The 27,876-nt window shown below is 41.7% G+C and overlaps 2 protein-coding genes across 4 annotated transcripts; both read left to right on the top strand.

The window, feature by feature from the left end:
- The first annotated feature begins 993 nt into the window (after positions 1–993).
- sec24a (SEC24 homolog A, COPII coat complex component) lies at positions 994–21,009 on the top strand. 2 transcript variants are annotated; one of them, XM_023962274.2, is made up of 24 exons: positions 994–1,474; positions 3,527–4,075; positions 8,257–8,421; positions 8,577–8,651; positions 9,137–9,199; positions 10,101–10,243; positions 10,443–10,630; positions 10,829–10,931; positions 12,042–12,168; positions 12,291–12,400; positions 12,536–12,648; positions 14,348–14,466; positions 14,550–14,605; positions 14,709–14,915; positions 15,459–15,582; positions 15,982–16,140; positions 16,864–17,037; positions 17,115–17,225; positions 17,315–17,490; positions 17,616–17,753; positions 17,965–18,069; positions 18,169–18,261; positions 18,430–18,533; positions 19,415–21,009. In XM_023962274.2, the coding sequence occupies exons 1-24, from the start codon at positions 1,414–1,416 to the stop codon at positions 19,527–19,529; spliced, it is 3,378 nt and encodes a 1,125-aa protein (XP_023818042.1). In that variant the 5' UTR covers positions 994–1,413; the 3' UTR covers positions 19,530–21,009. The 2 variants fall into 2 exon arrangements, with proteins under 2 accessions (XP_023818042.1, XP_023818043.1); XM_023962275.2 differs by lacking the exon at positions 8,577–8,651 and having other exon boundaries at positions 1,028–1,474.
- A 909-nt stretch (positions 21,010–21,918) lies between these two features.
- Positions 21,919–27,558, top strand: camlg (calcium modulating ligand). Of its 2 annotated transcripts, none has more exons than XM_004076055.5 (4): positions 21,919–22,280; positions 23,921–24,381; positions 24,504–24,569; positions 25,832–27,558. In XM_004076055.5, the coding sequence occupies exons 1-4, from the start codon at positions 22,121–22,123 to the stop codon at positions 26,021–26,023; spliced, it is 879 nt and encodes a 292-aa protein (XP_004076103.1). In that variant the 5' UTR covers positions 21,919–22,120; the 3' UTR covers positions 26,024–27,558. The 2 variants fall into 2 exon arrangements, with proteins under 2 accessions (XP_004076103.1, XP_078787217.1); XM_078931091.1 differs by having other exon boundaries at positions 21,936–22,340.
- The last annotated feature ends 318 nt before the right edge of the window (positions 27,559–27,876 follow it).

The raw sequence follows: 27,876 nt of genomic DNA, 5'->3' as shown, positions 1-27,876 counted from the left end.
TTGCTCAAATTAATATGTTGTGGTTACTATTAATGTTCAACAGAAAATACGTTTTTGTAAATAAAAAAAAAGTATTAGAAATATGTGTCTGACTGGGGAAATATGAAATACAGAAGTGTTATATGTTTAAATAATTTTTTACATCAAAATAAGTAAGACTTGTTCAGATTGAAAGCGAGATTAGTGTCATGATCAGAACACATTTGAACATGATTCTAATAATAAACATATTAAAACAATGGCCAAAAATCCAAGTAAACAGGTTGAGTAAAAGTCACTTTCCTTCTACCCCTGGGAGGGAAATTTGCCCTTTGCAACTTGACCCATCCCTGAAGGGAGTGGTGAGCACTGCACTTGGTATTAGTTTAATTGTTTAACTACTCATTGCAACTATTAATGCTTAGTGTGAAAGAGGCGCTGGTTTCTATTGTTGGTCTCACAACCTCCCAGTTTCAGGGTGAACACTAATTCTCAACCACTGAGCTGCAAAATGGAAGTAAAACTACTTTAGTGGCTTTAGTTTACCAAAATGGCAACGTTTTGCTATTGATTGGTATGGATAATGTCATTTTGTGCTATTTTATGTATAGAGTGAAGACAAATGTAGCATTATCTCAAGATGACTTGACATTTAACTGACACGTTTCTGTCCATTTAGTTTGCTTTTACCAGATTTGATTATCAAATTAACCTGATTTTTTAAATGCATTTCTGATACAGTTTTTGGGTAAATTAGCTTTTTATATAAAAAATACTGGAGTATTGAGTGAATGATGACCTCTTCAAAAAAATCATCTGTGTTTCTAGCACTAAAAAACTATTCTACAGGTGGTCCCGGCATAGTCAAAATTAGACTACGTAGGAGATAGTACATTGGTTCGGGAAAAATCTTTTTTTCTTCTGGAAAACTAATGGAAAATGTTTCAAATCAAAGACAATGTTTGCCCCAAGAATCCCAGAACGCCACTAAAAGAGACTCCTCTTGTTTCTAGTACACTGAAAAATCCTGGGCACCGGAGGAAATGCCACGTGTCCACACTGCGCATGCCCGGTGTTTTTTACGTTGATCCTGTTGGGTGATCCGAACTTCCGGTGAAAGAGGAGAAGCATCTCACACGATTAATTACTCTGACCAGGCCCTTCGTCACTCACCATACTTAGGTGGTTGGGCGGGCGTTTTTAGTAAAAATCATGGCTATGTAAAACAGAACGAGAGACTCGATTAACTTCCTAAGGGATTTGAAGTGACTTGGCTTCAGACTTTGGTTTGTCGAACCGCCCATCGTCAGAGCTACAGGTTGAGTGAGAGACGTTACCTTGCAATTGCCAGCTAGTAGTTAGCTAGCTAAAGACGCAACTAGCTGTTCGCCGATCTAGGCCGCCTCTAAATTAGACCCGGTTGTCCGTTTCAACATGTCAACTGCGGGGGTTAATTCGCAGAACGGGACTGGGACGGGACAGACGTACACGAACGGTGAGTAATTTACGAATTGAAGTGAAAGTTGATCCAACGTGAACTACTAGCTGTCATTAGCTTATATTCCCTAGCTGAACACTAGAGGCAGTTCTCTGTACCTTTGCCAACATCTTGGCTAACTCGCTTAGTAACCGAGTAATGTGAAGTGGTAAACTCGAGCATGTTTGAGCTAGGTTAACTGTGGTTCAGCTTGATTCGTGTTACTTCAGTGACTAAAATAGTGGCTGTCATGAACCTACGCTAACTGTACATGTTGTGCTAGCTAGCTAAACGTAGCTTCTTTTGGATTGTCGAGGTGGCAAACCAATCGATTGACCGAGTAGTGGACTAGCATGACACGATTTAGACCGGGAATGGTTTGTTTAGACCTTTTAAGGAAAGCAATCAATATCGAGTTGTTTACTGGGCTGATCGGACGGCGTGATCATTTCTAAATGTAGGGACTTCAGGGCTTCGCTAAACTTGTCAACTCAGGTTTTTTCTGTAGTAGTTTATAGTCAACAGTTTCACTTGTGTCTTTTAGTTTGTTAGTTGTTTTATAACTACTATTTTCTATTGCTACATCAACGTAACACCAACTTTTTTGGAAAATGTCCATGGCTTGTTCAATGTTAATGTTAAAAATCAGCTTATTGTTATATATTAAGGGCATGTAACTAAATACAGTCATTGGTTTATCCATGAATTGCTTGTCTGTCATTACAAAGGGATCAATATGCTTATGTGGTTTGTTTTTGGATGAAATTCTGATCAAACATGCTTCTTCTGACTTAACTTAGTTGTAAAAAATTCTAATATGCATATTGAAGAAAAAAAACAGTTTTCTTAAAATGATTTTAAAGTCATTCATTTAAACTGGTGATTTTGAACATTTTCCGTCATTTTATTTTTTAGACAAAATGTGTCAAGGAGTTGATGGATAATTTTGCGACGATTCAAAAGCAGAATGTTAAAACACATTTGCATAAATGTGTTTAGTAGCTGTTCTTCCTCATGGTGTGAATCCATCATTTGTGAATATGTACTAAATAATTCTTCTCTTAGCTTAGTGGCAAATCGTGTGTGTTTGTGTCTGTGTGTTTGTGGATTTTGGATGAATGTTATATTTTCAGACCTAGAACTCCACAAACAAAAGCTTAGTGTTGTGTTGATAGTCACTTGAGACGCACAGATGTGTGCTTTTAACCAAAGTCTGTTTGCGTCCTTCTTTCTCCTTAAGCTCTGTTGTGTTGATTTCAAAACCTTAAATATTGCGTTGTATAGTCAAATAAAATATTAACTCCTTCATGTGTTTTTAAGCACAATGTTTCATAAATAAAAACTGTTGTTTCTGACTGTGATCACTTATGAGCTGTAGATGTAGGTTTGAACCCCCCCTGACAGACTGACAGCAATGTTAACTGGATCCATTTATTTAAAATATTTTATATCTCTTACTACGAGTATTTATTTGCATTTTGTTGTTTGCAACGAACATAGCAGATAGAATAAATTAATTCAGCTGTGAAAGGTCTGACTTTGATTTGCTAACTACGTTTATTTAATATTATTAAACAAACAGCTTTCAACTTTATACAGTTTTAGTATCAATATTGTTTTTCAGGGATTGAAAAGCAAATGGCAGAGTTGCAGTAATGAGTATAAAGAATATGTGAATAAAGTATTTCTATTGGTATAAGTTTTGCTTGTGCTTTGTGGGGGTCAATAAGGTCAAACTTTGCTCAGTCAGTGCCCTCCGCTCACTGCAGATCATGATGAACTACACAATTCAAACCATGTATGAAGGTTAGACAGACTTGGTGACTTTCACTGTGTTCATAGTTGTTTTTGCTATTGTTGTTTATGTTGAATGTAGAGGGGAAAAAAAAACCTTAGATTGAGTTTAGGAGAGGTTATTCTTTAACATTCCTTCAACGTCACTAAGGTCTGCGTTTGTACCCGGTTATGCTTTTATTTATCTCTGATGAATATGTTTGTGTTTGACTAGTACAAATAGTTCTGGCTTTGCTCAGGCATTCGGTAAATGTATTTCCTTTTTCTGGTCGGCAGGTCCGACACAAGCTCCAGCATCCTTGCATCAGGTGCCGGGGATCGGCTCTGGCATGACACACCAACCAGCCTACAATCCACTGCAGGCCAAAGCTCCCACCCCGCCTGGACTTTACCCGTATCAGCCTGTTCCCTCGTTCAATTCCTCCCCTTCAGTTCAGCCGCTGCTGTCCAGTCCTATAGTCGGACGGCCTCCGTCCCATACCCCCCCTCTGTCTGCCAGCCCCAGCCCTGGTCCGAGGCTGCCCCCTGGACATGCCACTCCTCCTCCTCTTGCTGCTGCTGTGTCTTCTAGTAGTTATTACCCGGGCTCCCAACACTCCATGGCTCCAACATGGCAGTTCAATACAGCTCCCCAGCTCCCGGGCTCGGTCGCTCCTGCAAATGTGCCCTTTAGAGGCACTGTGGGAAATCACATGAATCCACCTGCAAGCTTACCTGCAGCAACATCATCGGCCCCTTTCAGCTCCACACCACCACCCCTGAACAACCCCCAGCCCCCCCGTCCAGGAATCCCTCCCACTTCTATGCATGGATACACTCAGTCAGGTAAGAGCACAAAGACTTCACTGAGGGCTCGTAACAACTCTTATCCATCCAGATCCACTCAGTGCTTCCATGTGGAAAGACTTTACATCAAGTCACATGAAGAGATCTGTCCTCTCAGGTTTTAGCAACAACGATGGCTTTTCTGAGTAATAAACAGGATTTGAGCCCAGATGTTTGTCTCTCAAAAGAAATCTCTGGAACGGTCTTTATTTTAGTTGTCTGCTTTCAACATTTGTACATGCTGACATGTTGGAACTGGACATTGCCCTCTGTTCTACTGCCTCTGGCTCCAAAGCAAGCACGCTCATTTACAATAAATCAGTGCAAAGTTCAAATCGGGTTTTACGCCTGCTGTAATCCTCACGTATCGGCATTTAATCTCTGTGATTTCTGCTGCTCTGTGTCTGACATAAGTGGGGAAATGACAGGTTCTCTATTTTCCTGGTGGGAGAAACATTTCAGGAAGGAAGTTGCTTTATGTTGCAATGCTGTTTGACTTAAAGACCAACTCAAGTAAAATGGTGGTTTTGCTGTTTACATAACATTTTTTGATGACGGAGGAGATAAATTAAGATTAAAACTGCATTTTCTGAATATTCCTTTATTCAAATCACAGTGAATCTGGAGCAGATTGAAAAAATGCAGTTTGAAAAAGTTTGTAGTTGTTTGGCACAAACTACAGGGATGATGGATAATGTGTGCAGATTACTCTGTGCTCACAGTTTCGCCCACAACTTGGAGATGAGTTCAGTTACTTTTTGCATTTCTAGTGATTTGCAAACCCCACATTCGATTACTGGCATCTATTAAAAAAGCCCCATCTGGGGTTTACCAGGAAAATTATGTTCTTTCTAAAAATACGTTAGCTTTCATGTGATAGTGTATTTTAAATGTCACTTAAACAGCTGTTTTGAAAGTATTTTTAGTTAAATGTTGCTTTGAGATTCCCTTAAATTTATTATTGTTGCCATAACGATATGAAACGTACGAATAGCCTTTATAGTTATATGCAGGCCTCTGTAGCCCCCCCCCACTGATGAGAAATGAGATGAGATTTCTTTGGTCTGCTGGTGCTGCCTGGTTTGTCTGCTAAGATGTTGATGCTTTGACATTTATGGCTGTGGATTAGTACCGTAGCTCCACCAGCTGCTGTCTCCTGTTCTCAGCATATAATGTTACAGCATCTCCACTATGTCTCCTCTCCATCTCCTACATGATCTGCACAAGCAGAACAGGGTTGATTGACACACCGGTGATGACTGAAGTGTCTTTATACGGGGGTCTTGAATGATTACAAACTGTAAACTTTGGTGTTTTTAACATGTTCTTGTGGCATTTTTCATCTGTAAAGAACGTTTGTGTTAAAATTGCATTTTTGAGTATGTAAAACTTCTGTTTTAAAAAGGTGGTAGTAGTCTTCTTCTTTCTCTTTCGGCTTTTCCCATCAGGGGTCGCCACAGCGAATCGTCCTTTTCCACCTCACTCTATCATGAACATCTTCTACCCTAACGTTAGCCAACTTCATGTCCTCTGTTAAGACATCCATGTATCTCCTCTTTGGCCGTCCTCTCGCCCTCCTGCCAGGCAGCTCCATCTCCAACATCCTTCTACCAATATATCCACTATCCCTCCTCTGAACATGTCCAAACCATCTCAGTCTGGCTTCTCTGACTTTGTCGCTAACACAGGCAACATGAGCCGTCCCTCTGATGTACTCGTTCCTTATCCTGTCTAACCTGGTCACTCCTAAGGAGAACCTCAACATCTTCATCTCCGCTACCTCCATCTCAGCCTCTTGTCTCTGTCTCACTGCTACCGTCTCTAACCCATAGAGCAGAGCTGGTCTCACCACTGTCTTGTACACCTTTCCTTTGAGTCTTGCTGACACTCTTCTGTCACACAACACTCCTGACACTTTCCTCCACCCGCTCCAACCTGCCTGCACTCGCCTCTTCACCTCTTTTCCACAATCCCCATCACACTGAACTGTTGACCCCAAGTACTTAAACTCCTGCACCTTCTTCACCTCAGCCCCCTGTAACCTAACGCTTCTACCTTGATCCCTCTCGTTCAGACACATGTATTCTGTCTTACTACGACTGACCTTCATGCCTCTTCTTTCCAGAGCAAACCTCCACCTCTCTAGCTGTTCCTCCACCTGCTCTCTACTCTCACTGCAAATTACAATGTCATCCGCAAACATCATTGTCCAGGGAGATTCCTGTCTTACCTCGTCTGTCAGCCTGTCCATCAGCATAGCAAACAAAAAGGGACTCAAAGCTGATCCTTGGTGTAGTCCCACCTCCACCTTGAACTCCTCTGTCTGACCTACAGCACATCTCACCACCGTCATACTTCTCTCATACATGTCCTGAACTACTCTGACATACTTCTCTGCCACTCCAGACGACCTCATACAGTACCACAGCTCCTCCCTCGGCACCCTGTCATACGCCTTCTCTAAATCTACGAACACACAATGCAGCTCCTTCTGACCTTCTCTGTACTTTTCCATCAACATTCTCAAAGCAAAAATGGCATCAGTGGTGCTCTTACGGGGCATGAAACCATACTGCTGCTCACAGATCTCCACCTTCTTCCTAAGCCTGGCTTCCACTACTCTTTCCCACAGCTTCATTGTGTGGCTCATCAACTTTATTCCTCTATAGTTGCTGCAGTTCTGCATGTCACCTTTGTTCTTAAAGATCGGGACCAGAACGCTTCTCCTCCATTCCTCAGGCATCTTCTCACTCTCTAAAATCCTATTGAACAACCTCGTTAGAAATTCCACTGCTGTCTCTCCTAAGCACTTCCATACCTCCACAGGTACGTCATCAGGACCAACGGCCTTTCCGCTCTTCATCCTTTTCAGAGCCTTCCTAACCTCATCCTTTCCAATCTCTGCTACTTCCTGCTCCACAACAACCACATCTTCCTCCCTTCTTTCCCTGTCATTTTCCACGTTCATCAGCTCCTCAAAATACTCCTTCCATCTTTTCTGTACACTCTCTTGGGTTGTTAGCACCTTTCCATCTCTGTCCTTAATCACCCTTATCTGTTGCACGTCCTTCCCATCTCTGTCTCTCTGTCTGGCTAGCCTGTACAAGTCCTTCTCTCCTTCCTTTGTGTCTAACCTGTCATATAGCTCATCGTAAGCTTTCTGTTTGGCCTTTGCCACCTCTCTCTTCACTCTACGCTGCGCTTCCTTGTACTCCTGTCTACCTTCCTCAGTCCTTTCTACATCCCACTTCCTTTTAGCCAACCTCTTCCTCTGGACGCATTCCTGTACTTCCTCATTCCACCACCAAGTCTCTTTACCGTCTTTCCTCTTTCCAGATGACACACCTAGCACCTTCCTACCTGTTTCCCTGATAATCTCTGCTGTAGTTTCCCAGTCCTCTGGAAGCTCATCCTGACCACCCAGGACCTGCCTCAACTTCTGCCTAAATTCCTCACAAGTTTCTTCATTCTGTAGCTTCCACCACTTGGTCTTCTTTTCTGTTTTCCCTCTCTTCTTCTTCCTGGCCTCCAGAGTCATCTTACACACCACCATGCGGTGCTGTCTGGCTACACTCTCTCCTACCACCACTTTGCAGTCATTAACCTCTCTCCTAACCTCTCTCTACTACCACCTTAAAAAGGTGGTAGTAGTGATGGAGTAAATACGCTCTGCAGGCCACCAGTTCCCTGCTCCGCTCCATTCTTATGCATCCACTTATAGACGACCAGATGCACATCTAGATGTCTGTGTAGGTCTTTGATTCCCTCATCTGGGTCTAAACTAAATAGCTTCATTATTGCTCGCCATTTTTACTTCAACAGTAATTTTAGATTGGGGGTGTGAGGGGCTGTAAGCTAGTGGGAGAGTGCATAAGCAGATGGGACTCAGTGCGCCAACAGAGCCACCCACAACTCAGAGGTGAATTTCTGATGATCTGCAGAAACTACGTCCTGAAAGGTTTTTTGAGTTTAGCAAAAAATGCCATGATTAATTAAAACAACACTGGGAAAAATGGATCAAAAGATGATCGGAAAGGGTTTTAAAATCACTCTTGAAGGGAAAACTACGAGAAAACGGTGCAATATGTTTTTACAAAAACAAGAAAGTTTCTTTTTTAACCTTTGAAATGCTCTAGTTCAGCAGATGAAATGAAGTGAATCATGTTGTTGTGTTTCCGCAGGCCTTGCACCCTCACCAGGAAACTTCATGCCTCCTCACACATACCCACACGGCAGACCAGGCTTTGGTCCTCCACCCACAGGACCACCACCTGCAATGAAACCCACACCACCTCCTCCTGGAGCCCCAGTGACCAGTGCTACACCACCTCCACCCAAAGCAGATGGTACTTGTCATTTCCTGTCAAAAGTTACCGCACAAGCAGAGATGACTTGTTCATCTGAGACGGCAGAACTGCTTTGTACACTAAAGTGTCCTCCTTCAGTTAACCAACCATTTCTGTTCTAACTCCTTAATGTTTCTCCCCCTCCTACATGCCAGCTCACTTTGGGGGGGCTGTCAACTCCCTTCCCCACAATGATCCCATCTTCCAGGAGGGGGACATTGAATGTCCAGGTGTGGCTAAATCATCAGCTGTCTGGTGTCTCTATTTATTTTGTGTCAGTGCTGTGGTTCCAATCCTGCCTGCTTGTTTGTTCCATTCCATTCTCTTATTTACCTTTTTTACCAGAAGTTAAAGTTTTACAGAGATTTCACACTGGGCTCTGTTTTTGTGTCTGACTCCAGCTTTGGAGTCACGATTCTTTAAATGACATATTTTGAGCTTCTTGCTTTGTGTTTCTGCACAACCTAGTTAAATGGACTTTTGGGTCTTTTGTTAGACTTTCTCGGTCTAGTTTCACCACGTTTCCTTGTAGATTTATGAATACAAACCTGAAATATTGAATTACAACTCGTTTCCATAAATTAGCATCACCCTTCCCATCAGCTTTTCCTTCTTTCTTCTTGTTTTCTTTTCTTATTTCCTTCAGTTTTCATCTGTTCTTTGGAAAACTGCTTTTCACAAAGTGTCTCTAAATGCTTTTTGTGCTGTGATACAGGAGCATTAACTGGCAATGGCCCTCAAGCACCAAACAACTTCAACCACGTTGAAAACAAGATGGGTAAGACCTTTTTCTGACCTTTGACTGTATATGAGAACTGGACTGAGTGACCCCTCCCCCCGCCGTTCTGAACAGGAAGTACCTGCTGACTCCAAGAAGCCAAAATCCCACAGACTTCCATAGAGAAATAAACATCTGTTACTCATTCTTTATATTTGTCAGAATAACCATTCTTGCTCTGATAACTTCCTAATATTTTCTTGCTAACACTTATTTGTTTTGCTATGCAATCCATGCTGTATAGTAGCGGTAGGTCGGCAAAAGTAAGGCGTTTATTTTTAATTCCTTAAGATGAACATTTTAGTTATTGTCAGCAGTTTGTCATCTTTTACATCATAACCTCTTATAGGAATCAAATTCTAAAATAAACCGACTCCATTTGCTGCTGTTGCTATGCTGTGGATGTTAGCTTAAGTGCTTTTGTTGAATTGAAACAGTTTTTGATGAATGAGTGGTCTCTTAAGAGAAACGTTCTTTCTTCATCACCCATTACTTAAAGACCCTCTTTTGATGTATTTTGAAAGTGTTCCCAGTGGTCTTTTAATTATGATTTTGCGTTTTTTTTTTTTTGCCAAAAAAAACAAACTGTGATTTTCTAGGACACAGTTTCTGCAGAGCGGCAGTAGTTCATTAGTGGGTTCTGGGTGGGACTGTTGGCGTGATGCAACCCCCACCCCTCTATTCCCCTCCACATTGCCCAGTGTATTTTCTACATCTCAAAGAAACTCTTTTTCAAACAGCATTTTCCGTCTGCTCCTAATTCACAATAGTTTGAATAAATAACTCTGACATTCAATTTTAAGCTTAATTTTCTTGAGAAAATGCCTTAAGAACACATTGTAATCCCCATTTTCATCAGTGGGTCTTTGACATTTCTGATGCGTTTGCTTCTGGTTCACAGCTGGCCAGACTCAGCCTGGGCCACCGAATCGACACGTGGGTCACTATCCCTCCCTCCCTCCTGGGTACCAGAACACTTCACACGCAGGCCCCCCCATGCACCCTCCACAGCCTTACCCCCAGCCCACTCAGCCATACCAGCAGGTGAGGAGAAGGTCAACACCGGTCCATCCTTCACTCATGCTCATTGACGTAGAAAAATACTTTCACCTATACAAAACTACACATGTTTTTTTTATCCGTTTTTTAACCCTGAATCGTCTTGCAGAGTTGAGATACTGGAGTTGATATCTCTCAGTAAATGTTCTGAAGTTTCAGTGCATTGTCTTTACCCCCCCGTCAGTCGCTCAGCGGCCCCGGCCCGGCCCAGCTGAGTCCCTCACTGGCAGCCATGAGCCTCCAGTCCAGCACCCCGGAGGCTCTGAGAGTGGTCAACCTGCTGCAGGAAAGAAACCTGCTGCCACCCACTGCAGTCTCAGCCCCCACACCCTGCCTCCCCCAAGACCTGCAGAAGATCAACTGCAACCCAGAGTGAGCCACAAACCCTAGAAATGTCCCCATCTGTATGAAACATCCAAACAATGAGACATTTTGAGAAGGACTCGAGATTTTATATGATTTCTATGCTGCTTTTGTCATCCTGATCAAATCTAGTTGTGTTGCTTTATTCAGTGTATTTCTGTGCTCTCTGCTGTTTCTGCTCACATTATATTTGATTTTTGCCTTCAGAGTTTTTCGTAGTACCCTGACCAGCATCCCTCAGAGCCAGTCCCTACTAAACAAAGCAAAGATGCCTCTGGGCCTGCTGCTCCACCCCTTCAAAGACCTTTCGGTAAAAACCAACGATTCTCTTCTACACCATTTACCCTCCAACTTTACTTCTCACAAGAAGTGAAGCAAAGTAAAACATTTTGTTTCCTCTGCTTTTACATTCTTGGATCCAAAAACAGATTAGAGGTTAACCTTTTTGATGTTACTGCCAGTAAATGACCTTTTCTTTGATGTTTATCAGTAATTAAAGCCGTATAGGAAGGATTTACTTCTTTTTGACTTTATATTCAAAAAGTGTGTCACCAAGTTAAAACTGGATTTCAAAAGGTCTAAAACGGGTTAAAACAGAGAAACGTGCAGGTTTGTGTAATTCTATGATGAGCTGTGTTTAAGCAGAGAAACAGCAGCATTAGTGCATCCTGAGGACTCCTGTCATGTAAACTCAGCTACGTTGCGTCTTTCCAGGCAAAAGACGTTTTTTTAGGTTGTAAATGAGAAAAATCTGCAATGCCGTAGTTTTAGACTATGTGAAGAATGTTCTGTCTTCTAGGCTTGAGATCTCTGAACCAACACACAGCTGTAGTTTAGTCAAATACCCCTGTAGGCTGCCCCGTGGCAACAACGTACTTCCCCACAGTTTTTCTTCTGTAAACTATCATTCTGCCTCTAGACTCTGCTGTGTTAGAAGAAGACCAAACTCTAAGCCTCAGATTAACTAATTGCAACAGGAATTTCTGCCTTTAATTAAATGTTATCCATGATGTAATATTTATTTCAAATGATGATAGCTTTATTTGCTAATTTTTCAGCTTGAGTGTTTGGATAAAGATCTTAAAAAAAAAATATTTTTTTTATATATATTAGTAGCTTCACTTTCAATCAGCACACAGTCCTCAGTCTTGTCCTCTTTTTTTATTCTTTGTGTTTTATTTCATCAATTTACAGAAAGCATTTGATTTGGATTGCATAAACCGGATCCCTTTCTGGGAATAGGGTGTAACTAAGTATGGCTCCTAGCTGTTTTTGTCACACAAATAACAAACTGTAGATGTTGCACAATATGGATATGCAACATTATTTTATTTTGAAAAGTCTGTTACTATGAGCTGCAAAAGAAAAAGACGGTTTTTCTCTCTCTCAACTCTGATTGTGTTCCGGTTTATCAATGCAGCAGCTTCCTGTGGTGACGTCCAGCACCATCGTCAGGTGTCGGTCCTGCAGAACCTACATCAACCCCTTCGTTTCATTCCTAGACCAGAGAAGGTGGAAGTGCAACCTGTGCTATCGGGTCAACGATGGTAAGACTGACGGGAAAAGTGAGCTTTAATCTGAAAGAGCTGGAGGAACTTCTGTGTTCCACAAAATGTTTGAAATACTTTTATGAATAAAGATGTTGTAAACAGACTGTTGTCATGTGCAGTTCCAGAGGAGTTCATGTACAACCCGGTCAGCAGATCCTACGGCGAGCCACACAAAAGACCCGAGGTGCAGAACGCCACGATTGAGTTCATTGCTCCTTCAGAATACATGGTGAGCTCCGTGAGTCATGAGACGCATATCAATTTTCAGCTTAGAGTGTGAACACGATTTTTTAATTTGATATAAATGTAAAAGTGTTGTCTTATTTTGCTTGAAGTAACTTGTGTTTACCTGGATTTTGTGCAGTTGCGGCCCCCCCAACCCGCTGTTTATCTCTTCGTTTTGGACGTTTCCCACAACGCCGTGGAAACGGGTTACCTGACAGTGTTCTGCCAGTCGCTGCTGGAAAACATCAACGCGTACGTTTACATTTTCAGATCATTTATGGTGACTTTTTCTACCTCGTTTTTCTTTCACTTTTAAACATTCATCACATTGTTACTGGGGAGTTTTTCAGCTGCAGTTTCCCAGACTCTTAGGCTGGGTCAGAATTCCTTCACTCATCCCTATATAGTGCACTAGATTTTCTAGAGCTGTCTGACTCTACAATTCCAAAATTGAATGCTCTACAAATTTCCCAGAAGTCTCTGCGAAAAACCAGTGTGCATTGATGCTCCCTAGATTGGCGAATATAGACGACAATGCTTTGCGTTTGAACTATTTGGGCGAAAATGTTTATTTAAATGTATTTTTTTAATAAACCATTAACGTTTTCATCTTCAGAACTCTATGGATTCATAAATGATTGTCGCAAAAACGTTTATATCAATTAGATTTTCACTTTGTGAAATCAATAATGTCATAATGTCAAATAAAAAGTAGTGAGCATGGCGTCAGAATTGCTTTTAAAATCCAGGGCACTACGTAGTCCAGCACTATGTAGTTTTTTTGGACACAGCCATAGTTCAAACACATGAGGCGTTACAGTAACACGGGGTCAGTTCAGTACAAGGATCCTATTGTTGCTTCCAAGAAACCAGTTCAAGCTCTGTGACACGATCTTACTGGTAAGAGAAGAAAAAGAGGACATTGTGCTCAGAAAGGGACAGACACAAGAAAACTGGACCAACATTGATCGATCGTCAAAGACCAAACGAATATAAACATTTGGTGGTTTATGCAAAAGCCAGTTAAAGTGAATTCTAATTCCACCATTTTTCTAGTTTTATTCAGTCTCCTTTTCACCTACTGGTTGTGCTCGTGTGCAGCTGGAAACCTTCTTGTTTACCACGATGTGTGTTCAGAATCTGCTTTTGTGCGTCTCAGCTTTGAGAAACGGGACATCCTGACTCTTTCCCTCTGAACCTGCATTCACACTGATCATGGTTCACACATCAGGGGCGTCTAGTTTCAATGTCAAGTCAAGAACAGAGGCGATCAGAGTTCCTGGGGAGGGTTTAAAGCTTCCTCTGCGGTAGAGCATTTTGTGATGAAATGTAAATAAATATTCGAACTTTGGCCAACAAGAATTCAGCTTTAACTTTTTCTTTTTTTCTTTTTAGATGACTTTATTAATCCCTCAATGGTGAAATTCATTTATCTGTGGCAGCAACAGCGACATTCAGAAATAACATCAAAAAAGGACATCAAAAATGACATTCAAATTAAATAAATAAATATTAAATAAATAAATATTAAATAAATACAGCTGCCAACTTGTTTTTTTAATTTAATTTAATTTTTTCAAATACAAAACTAAGTAACTAATAAAGCACACACCAAAACCGTTCAGGAACAAAAACGATTGAAAACAGCAACAACTGCAACAAGAAGTAACAGTGGCTGAAGTCGCAGACGTTTGGACGAGCGTTAAGCAGCAAATTCTACAAAGCATGAATTTGGTGTTTTGGCATTAAACACATTTTCTGTAAATCCCAGAGAAAAGTACATTTGAGAATTTTTGGAGATCAAAAGCATTCAGTATTTCAGCACAAATGTGTTGCTATACGCTGGAAAAGTTTTGCAAATCCCAACAATCTTGACGGTGATGAGCTTTTGTCCATCCGATCCTTTTAAATAACAATTAAACGTTACCATTCAAGTGTCTGTGTGTCTCAGGCTTCCAGGAGACTCGCGGACAAAAGTAGGCTTCATTACCTTCGACAGCACCATCCATTTCTACAACCTCCAGGAGGGCCTGTCCCAGCCACAGATGCTCATAGTGTCTGACATTGAAGGTGAGAAGCCCCCCCCTCTGGAATCCTAATGTCTCCATCCCATCATTTGTGTGAAGCTGACCGCTTTCTAAATTTGTCCTCAGAAATCTTTTTACCGACACCAGACAGCCTTCTAGTAAACCTCAATGAATGCAAAGAGGTGGGATGTGGTTTTATCCACAGTATGGAGTTCAAATGCTTAAAGAATCCTTTGAGGCGAGGCAACGATCTCACTCGATTCACACTCCGGCTTTGTTTTCCAGCTGGTGCAGGATCTGTTGAAGAGCTTACCAAATCTGTTCCTGAAGACGATGGAGACCCAGTCTGCTCTGGGTTCAGCTCTGCAAGCTGCCTTCAAGCTGCTGTCGCCCACTGGGGGTCGCATGTCTGTCTTTCAGACCCAGCTGCCTAACATTGGGATGGGGGCACTCCAGTCCAGAGAGGACCCCAACCAGAGGGCCTCTGCCAAGGTAAAGAGCTTAGATCCTCATCCTCAAAGAGCGTTAAAGACTCACTCCCATAAAAGTCATGCTTTGCTGTTTTTAATATGTTCTTGTAATTCATTCTGATGCTGGAGGACATGTATAAAGACAATTACGCTTAAAACTGCATTTTTGAGTAATTCTTTATTCAGGATAGCTCGCCATTTTTGTTGCACTGGTAATGAAGAGGCTGTAAACTAGCAGGAAAGCACCCATACAGATGGCTTTATTATGGGTGGTGGGAAAGGTTGGCACCAATGGTCCCACATGTCAGCGCCAATGGTCCCGCCCACATGTCAGTGGTGAATTTCTAATGAGCTACTGCCGCTCTGCAGAAACTGTGTTCTAGGAAAAGACACAGGTTTTAGGATTTTGGCTAAAAACAGCAACATCCTAATTAAAAGACCACTGGGAACAGTTTTACAATCAGAGTGAGTCTTTAACATGGATGTTCCTCATACCATAAGTTGATAAAAAGAATAATTTTCCTGTGATGAACATCTTTACTGACTGGATTTCATTTCTTTTCAGGACATCCAACACTTGTCCCCTGCAACGGATTTCTATAAGAAGCTGGCCCTGGACTGCTCCGGCCAGCAGGTGGCCGTAGATCTGTTCCTGCTCAGTGCTCAGTACTGTGACCTGGCATCTCTGGGTGAGTTTGAACCGGACTTCTGGACACATTTGACCATAAGAAGCTGTGGAAAAATAGACTGTTTGGACTACTGTCTCTTTGTTTTATGCAAGAGTTTACAAGAAATATAACCTTTCCCAAAATATAAAAACATCTGCTGTTAATAAAGGACACTATGTTTAACTAATTCAAATTAGTTACAATCAAAATGTTAACTGATCAGTTTATGTCACATCATCTTGGTGTGAAAATACAGGTGGAAAAACTGGTATCCAAGTCTCAGTTGAGGGTTGATTGAGTTAATTAATGTGGAGATGAGAGAAAAGTGTAAATGAAAGGACTTCCTAGAGTGTATTGATGCTCCTCTTCAGTGTTTAGGTGAGCTTGATGTTTTCCAAACGCGTTCTTCTCTTCTTGCAGGCTGCATATCCAGATACTCTGCCGGAAGCGTTTATCACTACCCCTCCTACCACCAGCAGCACACCCCGGCTCAGGTGGAGCGCTTCCAGAAAGACCTGAAGAGATACTTAACCAGGAAGATCGGCTTTGAGGCGGTTATGAGGATACGATGCACCAAAGGTCAAACTTCTGAACTGGACTGAGCTCAGAATTTTTTCTGGTTTCTGATTAGAAAAAAACATTTTCACTTTCTTGCATTTACATGAGTTTAAATCAGGATCAGCGTGAAGTGAAGTTTAAAAAAACATATTTTGAATAAAAAACAAAAAATTTTAACAGTTTTAAACTTGAAATTATATATTATAAATATGAAATAAATATAGAAAAATAAATTGTTATTTTGAAGAAATAGTGAAAACTTAAATATAAAATGTATAAACTTTTTGGAAACTCTCTTAATGGAAAAAAAGGTTTTATTTGTAACAGCTGCTGTTGTGTGTTTTCATATTTTGTTTTTCCCTCTTCACTCTCAGTCCTCAGTTTACAGTTTCAACTCCTACCTTTTTTCGTTTTCGCTGTTGAGCCTCATTTTGCATTTGTCTGTGGCGCCGCCTGATGTACCAAACTTTATGTGAGCGTTATCGCTGCTGAACCCCACGTGAACATTTTTCAAGTTTGAAACTGTTTTTAAAATGTCTAATTTTCTCTTATTTACAATCTGATTTTCAATTTTTCCATCCGGTTTTTCATTCACTTACAGCTGATCCTGATGTGACCCCACATTGTGTTTCTGCGTAAACCTAGTCAGTCATTTGGACGGTGTTGTTTTAAAGTATCTGTCTGATCTGTGATTTCTGTGTCAGCCGTTTGTCTTCTTGACTTGGTGTCTCCGCCCACCTGCAGGCCTCTCCATCCACACGTTCCACGGCAACTTCTTCGTGCGCTCCACAGACCTGTTGTCGCTCCCCAACGTCAACCCCGACGCCGGCTTCGCTGTTCAGATGTCCATCGAGGAAAACCTGGACGACATGCAGGTGGTTTCCTTCCAGGCTGCTCTGCTTTACACGTCCAGCAAAGGTACACGCCGGTGTCTTCTCTGGGAAGCCGACGCCTCTCAGTTGTTGTTTCTAAAGATGGTGTTGCTGTCGTCACAGGGGAGAGGAGGATCCGGGTGCACACTTTGTGTCTCCCTGTGGTCAGTTCTCTGTCCGATATCTTTGCGGGGGCTGATGTTCAAGCCATTACTGGACTGCTGGCTTGCATGGGTGAGCAGCACTTCTGCTAAATTGGGTTTTGTTTTGACCCTTCGTTGCTGGTTTTTGTCTTCCTCCTGATGAGTTCTCGGTTTCTCCAGCCGTGGATCGGTCGGTGACGGCCAGCCTGAGTGACGCCAGAGACGCCATGACTAACGCCGTCATCGACTCGCTGTCGTCTTACCGGCATTCTGTGCTGACCATCCAACAGCCTGGGCTGCTGGCCCCCGCCTGCCTCCGGCTATTCCCGCTTTACATCCTGGCTCTTCTCAAACAGGTCTGGTTTTCTTTTTCAATAAACGTTCATTTAGAATGAAGGCGTCTGTTTGCTGCGTGACTCTGCCGAGGCAATGGCCACGCATCCAGGCCGACCCTAAGGCGTGTTGCTGTTTGAACCCACAGCGAGCCTTCAGGACGGGCACCAGCACCAGGCTGGACGACCGCGTGTTTGCCATGTACCAGCTGAAGTACCAGCCGCTCGCCTACAGCGTGCTGATGATCCATCCCGCTCTGTACCGCGTCGATGACCTGACTGACGAGGTGAGAACGGCTGCATGAACATCTTTTAGAGCTCTTCTGTATTTTTGAATGTTAAAAAGAAAAGTTTTACAGATCTGAAGTTTTTCCTGTTTCTTAAATACCTTCCAAATTACTTTAAATTGCAATATATATATTTGTATTGTTGTCTACCTTTTCCTTGTTGTCTTGCCTCTCTGCTTAACATTTCATTTGTCTTCCCCGTCATCCATAGGGGGCGCTGAACATCAACGAGCGGACCATCCCTCAGCCCCGACTGCTTCAGCTGTCTGTGGAGAAGCTCAGCAGGGAGGGAGCGTTCCTCATGGATGCTGGAACTGTGCGTTTGTTTAAACGAGTGTTCTTTGTTTCAGCTCTGAATGTTTGAGCCTAAAGATTTTATCCGTCCTCTGTTTGTTCTTTTACCCCTTTCCTAAAGGTCATGTATCTTTGGATCGGGAGAAACTGCCACTCAAACTTCCTCACACAAGTCCTGGGAGTCCCGAGTTGCTCCAGCGTGCCTGAGAATTTGGTACGAAGCGCAACGTTGCCGTTTTTCCCTCTGCGGTCTCCATACATGTATCATATATAGTCATTTCTAACATTGCTTCTTTAAGGCAGAACAGTGCCAGAGAATGAGGGATTTGTTGGAAAAACACAACAAATTAGTGTTAAAAGGTCACTCTGACTCTCCTCACAGTATCTCCTCCCGGAGCTGGACACGGCAGAGTCCCAGAGAACCAGAGCCTTCGTTGGATGGCTCAGGGATCAGAGGCCGTTCTTCCCCTCCCTTCACATCATCAAGTGAGCAGCAGACTTTACTGGGTTTGAAAACATGAACTGAAAACAAATTATTTTGTGTGATAAAGAAGAAAAGAGAGAAATGATTCCTGATGTTCTGCTCCAGTCTGGCTCCATCTACTCTGCATTAATCCATAGGGCTGAATCTGAGTGAAAGTGGCGCTTCTGGGTTTCAGCGCTGCTTTAGTGTGCGTCCACGACCGAGCAGAGAAACCTCAGTAGAGAGAAGCTCGTTTAAAACGTCTCTGCTTGAATCTGCTCAGGGCATCGTGACTCTGGAACAGCTGTCGCCTGTATTTACACAGCAGCTTTACTGCTTTGAAAGTATGGAAGCCAAAGAAAATGAAAACTGATGGTCCTTTGAGCTCAGGGCAATGTGTCAGAGTAAACGGCAGCAGAAAAGATGATTCCTTCAAAATAGTGGTCCTCAAACTTTGATTATTTCTGTTTACCCTGTACTTTATTTTCTGATTCTGGAGGAAGCTTTATTTTGTAAAACTACTAGATTCTGCCCACCACATCCATATAAGACTCACTGACACATGTCAAGTCGTGTCTTAAATCCATCCATTACCTCCTTAAAGCAGCGGCTCTTTTCACCGTGGCCTTAAAAAAGGTTGGGGACCACTGCCATAAAATACAGAAGTCTGAGTCAAAAAAAGGCAACGTTTCATTAAACTGTGAATCAGTAGATCAACTACATTTGAGATTCATCTTTTTGAGGTCATTTCAGATCACAACTTCTCACAGGGGAAAAAAAGAACAAATTTCTGGGTTTCTGCAGACAAACTGGTGAAGGAATGAATCCTTGATGAAAACAGCGGTTAGATTCAGGAGCCTTACTGAGAAAATTCCAACTTGTTTTGTTTTTTCCACTTCCTCAGGGACGAAAGCCAGCTGAAACCTCACTTTATGCAGAACATGATCGAAGATCGAACGGAGTCGGCCCTGTCCTACTACGAGTTCCTGCTCCACCTCCAGCAGCAGATCTCCAAATAACGTGCAAAGGATCGGTTGAGTGGAGGAAACCTCAGAGCAAGGACTCGTGTGTGTGCATATATATGTATGTGTGTGTGACGGCACCAGGAGTCACTCAAGGATGCCGCTCTCTCCAGCTGTGGTCCACCATTCTGTCTGAGAACGAGCTGAGCCCGAAAGGAGGCTCGGTCCAGTGGTGCCGAGGCGCAGGGACTCTACGGTGATGTCATCCGGCACTTTTCCAAAAAGCGCGTATAGAAGGAGGAACTTAGAAAAGAAGCTTGTGATGATTATAACGTCAGGAATTAGATGAATCAGTGTTTATTCTTATAGAACAATGCTGTCAAACCGGGGTATCGTTCAGGTACAGAACATGCACGCAGGTGTCGGTCCTGCCCGTCTTTAGCGACTGGAGCCAAACCCGAGCGTGCTGGATGTAGGTCCAGTTCTCAGACCGTGTCTGGACGGCACCTGGAGCCTTTACGTGTGCAGCTCCTGAGTTGTGGCTCCGCTTCATACTTTGCCTCTTCAGGACTGAGCGTGTTCCTTTATTTTGACAGTCATTATCAGTCAGGTGTCGAACAAAGCGTGGACTGTGATGTTGAAGACAGGTGGACTCCGCCGTCTGAACCTCATGTCTCTTTCTGGACATTCGGAAAAATCTCCAACAACAACATCGCTGTTCTGTTTCCTTTCTTTCCTGATTGTTTAATTTATGAGACTCCCAATCTGATTAAATCTGTAATTGCCTTGTACGGGAACTCACTTTTTATTATTAAACCTCCTGTTTAAGTACAGACTCTATATATGAACTATTTTAATATGATACGGGGAAATTCTTTAACACAGACACAAAGCCATTGTGATCTCTTAATCATGCTTATTAATACTTGTATATTGAAGACTGCGGTATATAAAGGTGGAGAAATGCTGATGATTTTAGTATAAAGGAAATGATACTAAGAGAATAAACTGTCTGGGACTTTTTAAAGGAACTTTTTGTGTTTTGGATGTCAGACGATGTTTGTTCCAGATTTAAATCAAGGCGGTTTGATTTAAGGGCTCAGATTTAGAACCATTTCAAACTGTTTCATAAGCTGTTTATTCTGAAGAATCTGGTTAGCAGCTCATATGTGTCGTATTTTTGTGTCAGACAAATGACTTTAATTCGACAAGAACAGCAAAGTGAGTGAAATGCATCTTCACAATGTACTTCCATTGAATGCATCAGACCGACTCACTGCAACAAAGCTTCTGGCTGGGGGAGGAACAGAGTATATGAAGGTAAACTGAATTATGGTGGTGGAACCACAGCAAATAGCAATAAGCAGACTTTTTTCATTGCCTTCTTGTCATCCTGACATTCAAATATGACCCTTTTTCAACAACCACATTTCTACTCATGTCTACAATAAAGACTGTAGTAAAGTAAATAGTTAAGCTTTTGTAATTACTTGTATTTGACTGTATTAATTTATAAATAAAAATGCTGATTTTAGAAGAGCTTCAATATTTTCAAACCGTTTCCCATTTAATTCTAAATTTCAGTTATTTTGGGTTTTATTCTTTTTTTCCCATAGTTTTACTGTGATAAATAGTTTACTACTGTAGAAATAGTGACTATTTTAAAAATTATATGATTGCTATCCTTGTTATTGCTGTTGGAATTGACAAATAGATTTTAGTGTTGGTCGAATAAAAAGGCAACCAAAACAGAATTGAAAGCACTCGTACAGCAAAGTCTTCTTCCACTTTCGGCTTCTCCCATCAGGGGTCGCCACAGCGAACGAGTCGCATGGTAAATTTGGCAATGTTTTACGCCGGATGCCCTTCCTGACGCAACCTTCTCAAACCGGGCTTGGAACCGGCAGAGGTAGAGAAGGGAACAGGGAGCAGCCCGGAGTCGAACCCGGGTTTCACGGACGGAAGGCGCCGCAAACCAGCATGAGCTAAACTGGCTCCACTCGTACAGCAAAGACGATAAGTAAATAAAAGTAAACAAAACTATAAATGTAACATTTATGGAAGTTGGACAAACTTCAACACATACAAAAGATTTATGAAGCAACAGAAGAAGAAAAAACCTCTCTTCTACCTCACAATAAGGGCATTTGTTTTGATAAATCTTTAATAGATCTATTAATATGTCAATAACTAATAGCTGTTGAGGCAAAGTTTTCATTCAGTTTATGAAGAGACAGTTTACAAGCAAAGCTCTCTCACTGCACAAGACAAAAAGCACATTTAACAATTATGAATTATTACAATTATATTCCATTCCAGTCCGGATCATTTCAATAAGACCAGTCTGTCTTAATTGAATTTACACAAAGAATATAGGCCTTACAGGCCTTCCATCTGTTTTTCTTTTTCTCCTGCAAGACAAAACTCAGCGCAAACACACCGAGGCGACGACTTTACTGTGACGTCATCATCGTGCGCCCCATCTCCTGTTTATCCACCGTCATTCGTTGCTGGCAGTCCTGGGCCTTTTGGATAACGAGTCTCCGAGCCTCTTATCTGTGCAGTGTGTGGGGGTGAGTGGGTCTCCGCCTTCACCTGCTGTGGTCGAACGATTTAGGTCCAACGAACCGAGCTCGAACCCGAACATCATGGACACCGGTGGCGACACCAGCGAGGAGGCGACGGGCTCCTCCACCATGTCTGCGGCGCAGCGGAGGGCAGAGATGCGGAGGAGGAAACTGCTCCTGAACTCCGAGGACAGGCTCAACAGAATCGTGGGCTTCGCCAAAAACGGTTCCGACAACAACGGTACTAAAGCCCAGCCGAACCGCTGCAGGGCTCAGCGCGTTGACATCATCATGAGTCGAAGTTTTTACCAAAACACAATAATTTCATTTGTAGTAAGTGTCCACATGGTTCTTTGTGCGTTTCTACAAACGAGACTGCAGTAGAGAACTGATCCAAATGGAGTCAAGCATCGATGTTTGCACAAACTAGAGGGGAAGTCTGCAACCTTACAGAACCATTCAGGTCCATTTCTCACTGAACAAAACTCAAGAAGAGCCTCAAAATCTAATTTTACCCTTTAGAAACACAAGATACTGATTCGTATTTATGTTACTATTTCTGATCAATTTAAATGTACTGTTGTTTTTGGTATAAATAAAACATAAAGAGATTTATTTCTAAATATAAAACATTTTATAACTATTGACAGACGTTCACGTGGTTTCCTTTCAAAATAAGAGACACCTGGTTACACAAAGGAGCATCATCCGATGCAGCAACTGTAGTAGCAGGCGCTGTCATGTCCGCAGAAAAACAAAAAAAATACATGTTTGTGGTTCCTCTGAGCCAGAAATGTGAACATCTAAAGAAATAATGTTTAGTCAGAACTAATGAAGTGAATCCTGCTGTATTTTCTGAACAATAACTTGAACTTAAATCCTTGAATTTGTTTCAAAATGGAAAACCAAGGGACAAAAATAGAAAAATAATAAAAGAATTTCCAAATTTAGAAATAAAACACAAACTTGCCCGTTTCTGTGTTATTCTAAACTGATAGGTTTGATGTAACCTTTAGCACACCCATATGCTATATTGCAGAAATGTTTATATAGGTTTACATACAGTACTGGTTTCTTTTTTTTTTTCTAATTATTCTTTTCCACTTTCATCGAAGTATGTAAAGGGGCAGAATTCTTTTATTCTGTTCCCTTGAATTTCCCAGGCATAAGAATTTGTAGGATCGTTTTTTTTGTTTTTTTTTTTTTGTTTGTTTCGTGGAAAAGCATAGTAAATAAAGGAAAACAAATCCGCCTTATAAACCAGTCCACCTTAAGGATGAATTCTGCTTTTGCTTACTGACCTCCTTGTCAGCACCAAAACATCTGTCAAAAATATTTTGGCGCATCTTTGTTAAGCTTTGAAGCCTCGCCACTTGTTAGATTGTTGGAGCATTATGGGTAGTGTAGTCAGGAAGATCATGAAAAAAGTTCAACTTTTTCTGAACGATTTGGATAAAGTTTAAGTTAGTTTACTTTTTACTTTACAGTTACTTTTCAAAACCCAAAAAACGTTTGTTTTTCTATAAGCAGAGATTCATGAGGGGGGGGGGGGGGGGGGGGGCATGTGCACATGCATTTTGGAGCGGATTACATTGATTGTTTTGGCTCTAAAAGCCTAAGGTTCATTTGAATAAACTATTGAATTTAAGACAATGCATGAAGTTATGTCTTTGTGCACTTCCTTTAATAGAAAATGCTAAGTGGTTTCATCCACACAGAAGGAGCTTCTCCCCAAACTTCTCACTGCTGACTGGAATTATTTTGCAGGTTCAGAAAACGTCTGAACTTCTTCTTTTATTCCTATAAGTCTTTAGTTTGGTTTGTATGTTCTTTGTTTGTTTTTCCCGCATGTTATTTCTGGTTCTCTGTTCTCCCGTTCAGGAGCTTCCCGGCGTCCTGCAGAGCCTCGTTTCCATCTTGACCTCGACAGGACGGAGCCGTGGTCCCCGTCCTCGTCTTCTCAGAGGCCGTCTCCCTTCCTGCCAGAATCGTCGGCGCTCAGCAGCCTGTCTCACACCGCCACTCCAGAGAGGAGGGGCTCGCCTCTGCCGGACTGCAGCGAGCCGCCGCCGGCCGTGGAGGATGACGTGGGCGCTCTCAGGCAGAGACTGAAGGGGGAGCGGGCGCCGTCGGACAACATCAGCGGCTCCCCGCGCAGGGGCCTCCAGAACTACCTGTCTCGCTTCGATGACGCCATGAAACTTCGGGGTCAGCTGGCCAGCGAGAAGCCGACTCAGGACGGCGGCGTTGAAACGGAGGAGTTCGATCCCTTCAGAGTCTTCAGGCTCGTCGGCAGCATCCTTCTCGCCGTGTTTGTCAGGATGTTTGTCTGCAAGTATCTGGTGAGTCTGCAGACACACCTCTGCACAAAGCACAACAATCCTATGACCGATTGATTGAAGAAATGTGTATTTGTCAAGTTTTCTGAATGCTTTAAGTCTGGGATTTGACCTTTTCATTGCAGTCAATATTTGCTCCTTTCCTGACCCTTGAACTGGCGTACATGGGATTATCCAAATACTTTCCAAAAGTGAGTTCGCTCTCCTTTATTCTGTGGGATCATGTTACATGCAGATGGCGTGAAGCAGGTTTGTCTTTTCAAAATGGGATTAATAGCTATAAAATGATTTTATGCTTTCCTCTCTAAAACATGAAATAAGCTTTTCAGTTTTTCTTATTCAAGGTCTTTTTGATCAGAACAGTTTCTTTATCCCGGGAGAAATCTCAGAAATGATAAACATCAGGGTTGATGAGGATTTTTTTTGTTGGTTTCTGACTGACGGCATTCCGTCTGTGTTGTTTTCCCGCTTTTCTACGGTGGCCCTGAATGCAAAAGCATATTAAAGATCACCAGGACAAATAAAAAAGGAAAACTAATCATTTAAAAGAAAAAAAAAACATTTAAATCAAGGCTGAGGTCCATCAGACTCTACAATTCCAGAATATAACACACTACTATGCTTTACAGTGATACACTTTGATTGACCTTTTCCAGAAACCAAAACCTTAAAAAAAAGAAAAAAAATAGTTTCCAGAAAAAAAACCCCATCCAGATAAGAAACTGGGGACAAGTAGGTATTATGGGATGTCACTGATAGGATGATGACGTTTTGCAGAAGAGTTGGACGTTTTCCCTGAACTGTAGTAAAGAGTTGATGGAGCCATCACAACCTTTGCAGAGGCTTTGGACAAGAAGCTTAAAAAAACATTTTCTGCTTGAGGATTTTGTCGTGTCGTTCAATAATTGACGTCCCATGACGCAAACCTTTTCCATTTTCTAATTTTGTTTTTAAGTTTTACCTGTAAACTGTCATTTACTTTTGTTTTCTGTGACATTTTCATTTTTATTGGTTTAGAATTGTGTTTTGTCATTTTTGAAAGTACATTTTAGTTTCTGGTTTTTCATTTTGGTTTCTAAAAGTCAATGTTGCTTTTTTAAAGATCTGTTTTGGTTTTTTTAATCGTCTTGGTGATCTTTAATATGGAATTTAAGATTTGTTGATGTGATTTGCACTTTAGGGCCACCGTACTTTTCTTTGCCAAACCAACCTAATCTCTTAGATGGATGTTCTTCTCTTTCTTACTGATGTCGATGCTGCATCAGAAATGAATAAAGGAAAAGAGAAAACAAAGGACCAAAAACGTTCAAGCAGTGACTTTTGGTCGAGTAGTTTGCTTATTTTATGTATTTTAGACCAAGATCATCAGAAAAACTCTCCTCAAGTTGTTTTCGTACAAACATAAGTGCTAAAAATCTTGTTTTGTTCTTGGTGTTTCTGGTTCTTTCTCCAGGTTGAGAAGAAGACCAAGACCACCGTGCTGACCGCCGCCCTGCTGCTGTCGGGCATCCCCGCCGAGGTCATCAACCGCTCCATGGACACCTACCGGAGGATGGGGGACGTCTTCTCCGACCTCTGCCTGTACTTCTTCACCTTCGTCCTTTGTCATGAGCTCTTGTTGCTCTGCGGCTCAGAGACTCCTTAACTCATAAGGAGCCCCGTTAGCCCTCTTGTTGCCCCCTTCTTTTGTCCCACATCATCAAGGCTTCATTGTCTGCTCCCTCTGGTGGTGGCGTTTGTTGTTGTCGACATTCTGGAGACGGATCCCTCGCCGCCTTATATTGAGGGTCAGACGTGTTGGTAGTTTTTACGCTGAAGATGAGGAGTTTTTTTTTGTTTTGTGTCTTGGGGGTTTGTGCAAACATTTGCAATATTTGTTGCACTTATTATTTATTTGAATTTTCCCGACAGCCTGAATTTAAATCTGAAGAATCGAATCTATTTCTGGAACAAACATTGGAGCAGCCACTTTCATTTAGCAAACAAACGGGGATTTTTATGTTCCACCTAAACACCTGACAGGCTCAGCTTTTTCATTTACTTTGTGGCAAAAAAAGAAATAAAATGATGAATCCAGCATCATTTTTAGACATCAGTTCCCTCCCAAAACATTTTATGTTTTACTTTTCTGTCTTCAACACTATTTTTCACCTTCAGAAACATTGTTTACACATTTTTTTAAATGACAAATGTATTTGTTATTTGAAAAAAAGAATAAGCTTGAATTAAAAAAAAATGCACATTTGAAATTCTTGCAGAAACTCAAATGCAGGTTGTTGTTTTTTTCCAGTTAGTTTCTGACTGTTGGTGTCCAGGCCGATGGTTTTAAACTCGGATTCACTGCAGGTTTGACATCATCTGCATCTTTGTGAAATAGCTCTGAAAGCATTTTCACTCTCTTTTTTAATACAATTATAAATAGATTGCATCACTACGAGGCTTTGTTGTGACAAGATTCCGTGCAGCCTCTGACACCAGCTTCTCGTCTGCTCTGTGACTTTTCCGTTTTGAATCGAGAACCATCGGAAAACCCTAAAGAAGAGAAAGTGGAGAAGGTGGTTCAATTCAGGAGAATACACATGTGTGGAGTCCTCTTTGAGCTCGTCACACCTCCTGAGCTTTTTTAGTGTGTGGAGATCTACTGGTTCAGTCTGGAGGGATGTTGCTGCTTCAGTCGGGCATCTCATGAACTTGAACTCTCTGTTACCTGATGGATGGAAAGTATTTGTCTGAATGGCGGTGCTTTAATGTCCTCGCTATTCTGCTGTCCAGTATCCAGGGGTCCACCTCCATGATGACCAGTGTGTGTTTTGTTGGATTCTCAAGAAGCATTTATAGAAATGTGTATAAACTCAAAGTTGTGTTAAGATTTAGACCTAAATCTTCCGTTGTGTAGTGAGAGGGAGTTTTGTGAGCATATTTGTGTTTGGTTTTTTTTGTGACATGTTCTGCTTTGCTGCGAGACTCAAAGTTTTTATAAAGCGCTTGCAGCACGTTTCTCCAGGGTCATGTCAAGCCTCAAACTCTACTAGAACTTCAAATAAGTTAATTTATTGTTGTGTGTGTTTATTTTCCTGTAAATGAATCTGTGAATTAAATAAATAAAACATCAAGGCTGATTGTAATATTGTGTCCGCTCTGATGCGGTTGGTTCATACCAAATAAAAACTGTGTTTAAAATACAGGTTTGTGTTTTGTTTTTAAAATAAATTGACGGTTTGTTTTCTCTTTTTATTGCTGGTAAATGTTTGGGGGGGGGGGGGGGGGGGGCGTCTGTAAAAATCAGATTTAATAAAAAAAAGTTCAAATTCATTTACAATTCTAAGATTTAGCCAAGAGCAGCTTGAATTTGGGTTCTTACTTTTAGTGTACAGTCTCAAACACTCACAATCATGTTCAATAACAACCAAAAGTGATTCGAAATCCTTATTACCTGCATCATATTACAGGTTTTTTTAAATTGAAAATTAAAGCAATCAAAAATCAGGCACATTTCTT

The sequence above is a fragment of the Oryzias latipes genome, chromosome 14 (genome assembly GCF_053564925.1).
Source record: "Oryzias latipes strain Hd-rR chromosome 14, Olatipes_Hd-rR_3.1".
Lineage (NCBI taxonomy): Eukaryota > Metazoa > Chordata > Actinopteri > Beloniformes > Adrianichthyidae > Oryzias > Oryzias latipes.
This window is presented reverse-complemented; position numbering and strand designations above follow the sequence as displayed.

What these genes read in the sequence shown, in the direction of transcription:
- camlg (XM_078931091.1), top strand. Translation starts at nt 22,121, where the DNA reads ATGGACACCGGTGGCGACACCAGCGAGGAGGCGACGGGCTCCTCCACC. An exon ending in TGTTTGTCTGCAAGTATCTG is followed by an intron (nt 24,382 to 24,503) that starts GTGAGTCTGCAG and finishes TTTTCATTGCAG; the next exon opens with TCAATATTTGCTCCTTTCCT. An exon ending in TATCCAAATACTTTCCAAAA is followed by an intron (nt 24,570 to 25,831) that starts GTGAGTTCGCTC and finishes TTCTTTCTCCAG; the next exon opens with GTTGAGAAGAAGACCAAGAC.
- sec24a (XM_023962274.2), top strand. Translation starts at nt 1,414, where the DNA reads ATGTCAACTGCGGGGGTTAATTCGCAGAACGGGACTGGGACGGGACAG. An exon ending in ACCCCTTCAAAGACCTTTCG is followed by an intron (nt 10,932 to 12,041) that starts GTAAAAACCAAC and finishes TTATCAATGCAG; the next exon opens with CAGCTTCCTGTGGTGACGTC. An exon ending in ACCTCAATGAATGCAAAGAG is followed by an intron (nt 14,606 to 14,708) that starts GTGGGATGTGGT and finishes TTTGTTTTCCAG; the next exon opens with CTGGTGCAGGATCTGTTGAA.